General features: G+C 41.3%; 1 protein-coding gene across 1 annotated transcript in view; it reads left to right on the plus strand.

Annotated features, from left to right (window-relative positions):
- Positions 1 to 9,517, plus strand: part of OSBPL9 (oxysterol binding protein like 9) — a 104,805-nt gene that overhangs the window by 78,235 nt on the left and 17,053 nt on the right. Inside the window, exons 10-11 of the mRNA XM_018552453.1 lie at positions 1,663 to 1,767; positions 4,446 to 4,605. Coding sequence (XP_018407955.1) covers positions 1,663 to 1,767; positions 4,446 to 4,605 — 265 coding nt within the window. The remainder of the gene's footprint in view (positions 1 to 1,662; positions 1,768 to 4,445; positions 4,606 to 9,517) is intronic.

Genomic DNA, 9,517 nt, shown 5'->3' on the forward strand with positions numbered 1-9,517 from the left:
CCTCCCTTTTATAGATTGTAAGCCCTCAGGGGCAGGGCCCTCCTTAACGTCTTGAATTGTATTGTGATTGTAATGTCTTCGTTATATTGTAAAGCGATGCGCAAACTGTTGGCGCTATAGAAATCCTGTATAATAATAATAATAATAATATCCATCTTCAAGAGCTACTGTACCTGAAGAATCCTTTTCATCCAACACATTTCTGATAGTGTGATCTTCTTGGTTCTGCAGTGGTGTGTTCCCTTCGACTGGAATCTGTCACTACTGTGTGCTGCAGTGATATAGGGAATAGTGGAAGGAACTATAGCGTTTGATGGGGACCAGGAATCTAACATTCCCAGGCATGTGGCGGATAAGGAGGGTTCTCTGTGCACTGTAGCTTTTAAAGTGATCAGGTGCACAGGTTAAGTATTATGATCCTTCTTTATTGGGGAACCTTCTTTATTACTTTTTTACATTTTGTAACAGGTACATTTTAAGCTAAAATCTAAATATAAGAGGCATGCATATTTTTATTTGAATCTTGGTGCCATTTGTGTATTTACGTAATATTTGTGTGGTAATCTAGTATAAAACGACTCCTGCACTTTGCCTCTGTGCAGCAGTTGTCTATAATAAAGACCAGTCATTACTGCTCTTTCTCCTTGTGCAAGGTGACTGGTCTTGTCTCTGCCCCTCCTGTAGTCTGCAGTCAGACTATAGTGGGTGGAGCCTGCTGTGTCCCTCCCGCAGCTCTGCTTTTTACACAGGCTATGTGCAGCACGGTGATGATGCCACCACTTATTTTCTAAGGTAATATTTGTGTTTTGCAAAGGCAATTGGTGTACACAGAGTGGAAGTATATCCTCTGTGGCCCTTGAAGAATATATTTTAAAAAAAGATGCATTGCTAAAATTTGACATTTGTATTTAATCTGCTTGGGCACCAAGTGCATGTAGCACTTGGTCCTGTTTAAATATATCCTGCCATTGCCAAGAAGCATGTTAGCACCTCTGTCCAGCCATGCTGCTGCCAAGGAGACAGAGGGGTCTATTCACAAAGCTGCCGAAGGATCTGGCCGTAGCTTCGGCCGATCCTTCGGCTAGCTTCGGCACCAGGACACGCTGGGGTGACATTGCCTCTCTGGAGACGAGCGCTGTCATTCACAAGAACTTACACATGATTTTTCTGATACCCTAGGCATAGACAAGCTTTTAACCCCTGTAGTCCAGAGGGAGCCCTACTGCATGCGTATTTTTTTCTTTTCTCTGGAGTTCAGCATTGATGTCTTTCAGCTTCAGGCAGGCTTATGATTTGTAATTACTAAGTTCAGTTAAATTTTACATCGAACACCTATCAGGTTCATGCCTGCCTAGAAAGTTTGATATTAATTATTGTTACTTTAAGCTGAAGGTCGAGGAAGAATGCTTCAGGAAACGGGCCCATGCACCCCACATATTGGTTGTTTAAGTGGATTACAGAGAATTCAGGTTAAGATAAACTGAGTGGGGTTTCTGACTTAAGCACATTTGCAGCGCAATCTGGATACTTTCAGCAGTTCACGGATTTTTACTTATCCGTTTAAACAATTTACTAATGTTCATGTACAACATTGATAATATTTGTTTGGTGTAATAATAGATGACCCTGACTTTGCCCATTATTGGGTCTTTTATTTTTCAGAGGCTGTGCAGGTTGGTAAAGGAGAGCAGCGTCCATCATCTTTGGCTGTTGGTTCAGTAGTAACTGGCCTCGGCAGCCATCAGACTCCCACTCCAAATAGCACAGGTGAGACCTGCATTTCCCAAAGAAGTACATTGTCAGTTTTAGAGCGTTAAAAATGAAAGCCAGAAAGCTTTTACCTAAGGCCTCTTAATAACGGGCATCCTGATCATATCCGCCTGTCAGTTTTTTAGGTGGACGTTATCGTAGCGGGTTGTTGGTCTATGGCCAACCGTATCTAAATGGACGTTCGACCATTTACATCTGGTTATCTCCGGCTCTGGCCAGGTCCGGAAAAACAAGCAGAATAGAGTTCCGTTTCAATAGATCTAACTGGCCGGATCAGAGGTAATCTGATGTGAACGGACACATGTCTGTTTACATCCAATTCCCCATAGAACAACATGGGTCTGGTAATTCCATTCTTACAAGAGGAGGAAAACACTGGACAGACACGGATGCCTCAATGGTGACATCGATTATGATCAATAAGGGATCCGTGGATTCCTGCACATTGGAACTGAAGGCGTCCGTCTGAAAGGGTCCTTAACGTAAAACTAAAATAAAATATTTTTGTTGTGCCTTACACATTAATAAAATATAAAGCACCTTAATTGCTTACCTGTCAGCTGAGGTGCGTTTCCTCTGGGTTCCACTATCCAACTACTTTCCAAATACTTTGGTTCTGAGGGTAGCGCTGGGATCTGTATGAGAGACAGATTGGACCAAGCTACCATATGGGGGCCTCTGCTTCATGTAGTTCCCAGAGCTGTCTGAGAAGTGAGAAGCAGAAGTCTGATTGGACCCAGAGGTAAATACTTGAAGGCTCCTGCTTCTGTTTTTTCAGAATTCTGCAAACCTATTTGCAGGGTTCAGGCCTGCTGGAGGACACCTGAGGCTCTAGATAGCAAAACTCATCAGCTCTTACACTCTAGCGACCTGCATTTCTGCTATGGGCCTGTTTATTGGGCAAAACGTTTGTAATTACTTAGGATAACAAAGTGATATAAATATCGTATCTTTTGGGCAAACAAGACTTTCTTCTGGAGATCTTGTGTTTGCAAAAATGATTTCAGTTCAAAGACCGAAAACATCAGGAAACTAAAAAAGAAACATTTGTCCCTTTTGATAACTGTTAATTGAAAGGAAACTGTTACTGTAGATAAAAAGTATAAATTGTGTTCTATAATGTGTCCTAAAATGAAAGTAAACTATTCTTCTGATACAATGCATTGCAAAGGTAATGAGAAATCAAATAAATGGGGGAAAAAAGTTTAAATATTAATGATTGGAATTAAAAAATAGAAATAAACCAAAAATCACCAGGAAAATAATTTAGCAGAGAAAGGGAAGGAGTTATTTGGGCTGATACAGCAAGCTTAAGACTAATAGGGGGTAAAAAAAAAACAAAGGTTTTTGTGTTTTGGGTTTTTTTTTGGTTGCTTTAATGGACGTCCTATGCAGATTTAATTGTTTTCTTTTGATCTGTAGATAAATTAAAGAGTAAATACAGAAGTAACAATGTCTCACATTTGAACAGTGTTACCCCATGCACACGGGCCTCGTGTTAAACACTGGAAGAGGTCATCTGGGACGTTTAAACAACCTTTAGGTTTCCCAGATCACTTTTTCCTGTGTTTTTAGATGTTCCTGAGTTTAGCTGCATTTGCATGCGTTTAGGTGTGTAATACCGAGCTAAGTGGTCTCAGGACGCAGAAGATTCTTGTTTGTGTAAGCACACCTGGACTGAATGCACCTAGATGCTGCTGAATGTCTAGGTGTGCATTCAGGTATTGCAAAGCATTACTTGTGTTCAGGTATGTTTAGAAATTAGCTGCAAACTCACCTAAAAGCATGTATTTTAATTCCCGTAGCATAGGAATTTATTAACACTGTCAGACAGCTGCTGTATTTATATAGCAACTCCCAGCTCTCATTTTGACAGCCTGGAAGTGCCAGCAAATGTAAGTGGGGGAGCGGCAGTGTGGTAGAACGACGGGGTGCACTACACATGCCCTGTGTACTTCAGTGAGGTTTTTTGTGGCATGCGTAGCCCAGTGGCCACAACAGGGTAAGGTCCCACGGTTATTGCATGAAATGTCAGGAAATCAGCTGCAGCTGAGCATGTCCCCCTGTACTCTTGATATAGAACATTGCAAAATTTGATAAACATTTCCAACCCACTCAGCACCAATGTCCCTTGTGATGTTTTTTCCCCCCATATACTGTTCAGTTGTCTTCAAAATTACAAAACTCATTTGTTTTCTAAAGCACTCTTCATTGTGTGGGTACGATCCAGTGATGTAAAGGACAACAGGACACAATTAAATGTGCTTGCAATTACATTGTGGTACCCATTCTTAAATGCTGGTATAGCTTATCTGTATAATATGTATTAAATGTTTACTTTAAGCAGAACACATTATTATTATACAGGATTTATATAGCGTCCAACAGTTTGCGCAGTGCTTTACAATATAAGGAAGACATAATTACAATTCAAGACAAGATGGTAAGGAGGGCCCTGCCCCTGAGGGCTTACAATCTAAGAGGGAGGGACAAGTGATACATGAGGAGGTAGCTGTGTGGGGATGAATTGTTTGAGACCCTGATGGATGCTGCCTTTTATGAGTGCCACCATTTCAGATTCCTTATAAGAGCTGTTATGTATCTACTTTAGCCAAGAGCAGGTTTACAGCATCATGTGGTCATATTGTTGACATGTACCTTTTCTCTTCTGACAGGAAGTGATCAGTCTGTTCCCAGCAGTAGTTTGACCTCCCCAAGCCACGTCAATATGTCACCGAACACAGTCCCAGACTTCTCATACTCCAGCAGTGAGGATGAATTCTACGACGCAGATGAATTTTACCAGAGCAGCTCCTCCCCAAAGCATTGCATGGAGTAAGTGTTTCCCCTATCCACTGTGCATGTGTGTGCAAAAAACGCAAATCTTTGAACATTATATGTAAAGCTACCCGTAGGCATAAGCTAAAAGTCAGCATGATTACTCTTATTTAGGAACACATGTGTTCATATCTTTTTGGAGGTGGGAGCAATGTTAAACACACCCTTAGGCTCAACTTAATTTTTCCATGGTTTTGGGTGACAGGATCTGCCGCCTCCTTCAGTTGATGCTTTAGGGAGTGATTGGCAGACATCTGCAATGTGCACTGAAAGCTCTGTTTGGGGCCAGTGAATACAAATTACACGCCTGTGGTCTGCCTAAGTGCTATCAAAGTCTATATACTACAAAACATAGGCTGTAAAATTGTATTTTAACCTTTGCAGCTCTGCAAGAACCTATGGAAGTTACTATGCAAATACTGGCTTTCTGAAGTCCCTAAGGCTCTGGGCAGCATCATGTGCCAGGAGTAAGTAGGGATTTTTCTCAGAAAGGTATAGCATTGGTTTGCAGTTGGACACTGTTTAACCAAAGCTACAGCTTGTCAACTTACAGTATATACCTTAGTATCCAGAAGGGGTTCCTAGTTTTACAGAGTTAGCTGGATTACAAGTTTATTTTAAGGAAGAAAAGACAATAGCACACTGTGCAGATGTAAATGGGCCCTTAATATATTGGCAACATGTGTAAAATAAATAAATCAAGGCAACTGGATTTCAGTTGCCTTGATTTATTTTTTTACAGATATACCATGTCCTGGATGAATGAGAACCTTCACAGAGGTATTGGCGAGAATTTTCAATTTTTAAGGCTTTACATTTGGCTATTCCTAAATTCCACTGCCTGGGATGTCTCCCTCTGTGTGTCTTGCGGTAAACAACTTCACACTAATGCATCCAAAAAAATGTCTAAAGTACAAATTCCTTCCAGTTAATTGACCTTTGGGTGGCTGATTAAAGCACAAATATGAGTTCTGTGTAAACAATATGAGCAGTTATCAAAGTCAAACATCATTCTTTGGCAAGTTTGCCCTGTTGTTTTTTTGTTGTTTTTTTCCTACTGTTATTTTACAAAGATTCTTAAAGGATATCTCAATCCAAGAGCAAATATTATATATACTGTATATTGCAGCTTGCCAGATTTCTGATGTGGTTTCAAGCTTAGAACATTTCAATAAGCACAGAGATTCCCAGTTGATCTTACCAAAACTACAGTGTCCTTGTCATTTCCTATGAGCTAAACTGAAAGCACAGACAATCCTTCTCTTCTATCCATATATCTCCTGTAAACTACCTATTCCCCTCCCCCATGTAACGGAGATGAAAAGAGGAAGACTTGTTTTTAGTCCATAGCAGGAGAGCAGTCTGGATGACAATCATCCATTCATAGATATATTTTATTGGCATTTATATAGCACTGACAATTTCCACAGAGCTTTACATGGTTCACATCACAGTCCCTGCCCTCAAGGAGTTTACAATCTAAGGTCCCTATCTCGCATGCATACATAGGAGGGCCAATTTAGACCGGAGCCAATTAACCTACCAGCATGTAGTTGGAGTGTGGGAGGAAACCAGAGTACCTGGAGGAAACCCATGCACGCACAGGGAGAAGATACAAACTCCTTGCAGATAGTGACGTGGCTGGGATTCGAACCCTCAGTGCTACAAGGCAGACACGCTGTGAATTTATTCTTAATGCTCTCGGAAAAGTTTCAAGCTGATGTCATCGGCACCAACCGAAAGCCCGTTGACACTGGTGCTTAGGCCTCTGTGCTTATTATCCTCTTTAATTCAGACAATGTCTAGTGGCAGGACACGTTTGTTTGGTATAGATCGAGCCTTCCAAGTGCAACTTATTGATCTGTTTACAATCCTTTCACCTAAGTCACCTACACGATGCAATTAAACTCAGATACAGAATTATTTGTCTGTGGATAATTGCTTCACTCGAAGTTCCAAAGCATTTCCCAATCTGACATTTCATTATTGACAAACGTAAGATTGACTTCCATGCTGTATGTTTCCAGTACATGTGTGTGTCATACGTGTACCATTCCCTGCAATTGTCAGTGTTTAATGTGTTCATGTCTGTTTTCCTCCTTCTGCTGCAAGACTTCAGTCTAGTTGGTAAGGATTCTTGTGAAGCTCAGACACAGATTTACATTATCTGGGGCCATATTGATGCCGCGACCTCTTGCTAATGGCTTTCATAATTAAGCACGGCTTGATTCAGACATTTAAATGTCATCGCTATTAATCACGCTGTCTAGCAGACACATTGACAGAAAGGTTTTCACGGTCTGCAGCACTTTTTATGTAATCGAGAAATCTATACGAATGATCTATTTTCAGTATTTGTAGCTGTGGGCAAATTTAATATAGAGATCATTTAAACAATGACAGGACCAGCGAAGTAGTACATTTCTGAAAAAAAAAGTCCAGCTTAACGAGACCCTATCACCTTGCCCATACAGGGAAAAGTTGCATTGTCCCAGCAAAGACTCAACACCTCCACCACCCTCACCCCAAACTTACCTCTCCAATGTTCCCCTATTTTCTCTTCCTAAATGACGGTTCAGCAACCTGGGGGAACATTAACATCACTCCTCCCAGTCATTTGGCAGTGCTTGGCTACGCCCTAGCAATTGCCTACCATGGTCATGTGCTCCTCCATACCCAAAAGTGCCAGACATTGTAGCCTGCGAAGGAGGAGGGAGTAGTGAGGGAGCACTGGCACTTTTTGCAGGGACACTTTCACATGTCCCTGCATGGATAAAGTGACCGCGTTCCTTTAATGGACCTTTTGGGCGTTAAAGGTGATTTGTCAGATTAGAAACAACTGTCTTTCACTATGAATCACTTCACACGCCACCAAACAATTGCCTATTAATCAGGGTAATTCATATCTCTTTGACTTCCTGCAAAGCCTACACCTCTGTGGTCCAGTGAATGTTTGTTTGTTTGTTTTTGAATCATTCTTTTAAAAAGTGCTCTAAACTACTGTATGTATTTATGTCTGCACTTTTATTTTTAGTCTTCTTGTTCCTTGACTTCTCTATCAGTGGTGCTCAGCTCTAATCCTCAAGGTTTAATAAGGGTCTGTTTACACATATGCATTATTGTGCTTCCTTTTTTGCAGGTTACTGAGTGAATTGCAAAGCCGTGTGTTCCTGTGATACATTACACAACACGTGTTTTGATGATTGTACTTCCATTGATATCTGTAGGCTCCTTGATGCACGCCAAAGCTACAACATAGCATACATGGGCAAGCACCGTCTAAAACAGGGCTGGAGCCGGAAATTCCAGGAGACTTGTAGCTAATGCTCCCTAGAAATCACAGCTGGGCCCCAGCGATTGAGGTTTTCTCTAGTTGCTGTGAATGTAGCTGGCTCTTAACTCCTCCTGGATTGGACAGACTGGCTCCTAAATTCCATATTAATTTGTCCACCCCTGGTCTAAAAGAAGTGTTTTTGCTGCTCAGCGGGTATAATGCATGGGCTCTTGCTTCGTAAGTTTTTCTCCATTACCAAGTAGTGGCACGTCTGCATTAGTTAACACCCTGTGTAAGGTCTTTCGTTCATGAGCTATTCAAATACAGATGTCACCAGCACACAAATTCCATATCTGTGCAAATCCATTTTATTGATGGATGTCTCTTCAAACAAGGTTTCAAATGACATCTATCATTAAATGGGTGACATCTTTATTTGAGTTTTACTGTGAGCGGTGCCATCCGCGGTCATTACAAGCACCTGTTACCTTTTGGGACATGCGGTAAGGAGTGCTGCAAGTTATATGAATATTGTTCATGAGCTATTTAGTTGCGCATTTCCAAAATGGTTTCCAAAGGGTACCCAGAACATTGGTTGAAGTCTGAATTGAATCTTCTGGGATATTTTGGTGTGTTAATTTTGCACTGTATTATTCTAGACACCTCCTGTTCTGATTTCTCCTCCTTCCATGTGCTTTTCTTTCTTGGATCACTATCAGTAGAAACACACCATAAACACATAGTAAGATCTGAATCCAGCTTTAGAATACCCTTTAAATGTACGTTCAATGTGCTTTTTGTCACAAAATATTTTTTTTTTTAAAATCAAGATTTTATAAGTAGTCAGTGCGGATCGAATTCATCACACTCCGCTGAATCCTAAATCTATGTCAGTTGCATAGCAATTCTTGAAGCTAAAGTCCAGGCATGGAGATAAACATACTTTTGACTAAAGAGTAGGGCTGCAACAACTAATCGACATAATCGATTATTGAAAAAGTTGTCAACTTTTTCAATCATCGATTAATCGGCTTCCGATTGGCCCTGTTCACGGCTCCACACACGCTGCGCGCCACACCTCCTCCCCACCTCACGCTCGCAGCTGCCAGACCCGCCCGCCCGCATTCATGATCTGCACAGGAACGCGGGGAGAAGAAGTAAGGAGGAGCAGGTGTGGGGGGATGACAGCCTCCGATAGACAGGCCCGATCTACGAAACAAGTTGCTGGAAGACTCTGCTCAGGTAAGCCTGCACTTCCCTCCCCCACATGGTGCTCTATAATGTATTGCTGGGATTTGTATTCCTCTATAGCTGATGGTACATTGTGCTTTATATTATACAGAGGAGTACAAATCCCAGCAATACATTATACACTGTATGTATAATGTATTGCTGGGATTTGTTGTATTCCTATATAGCTGGTGGTATTCTGCATTGCGCTGTATAAAGGACTACAAATCAACGAATAATACATTATAGAGCGCAATGCGGAATACCACCATCTATATAGAGTACAACAAATCCCAGCAATAGTACATTATACAGTGGTGCAATGCCGAATACCACCAGCTATAGAGGACTACAACACCCAGCAATAGTACATTATACAGCGCAATGCAGAATACCACCAGCTAT

Source organism: Nanorana parkeri, unplaced genomic scaffold (assembly GCF_000935625.1).
Source record: "Nanorana parkeri isolate BGI_ZX_2015 unplaced genomic scaffold, ASM93562v1 scaffold89, whole genome shotgun sequence".
Lineage (NCBI taxonomy): Eukaryota > Metazoa > Chordata > Amphibia > Anura > Dicroglossidae > Nanorana > Nanorana parkeri.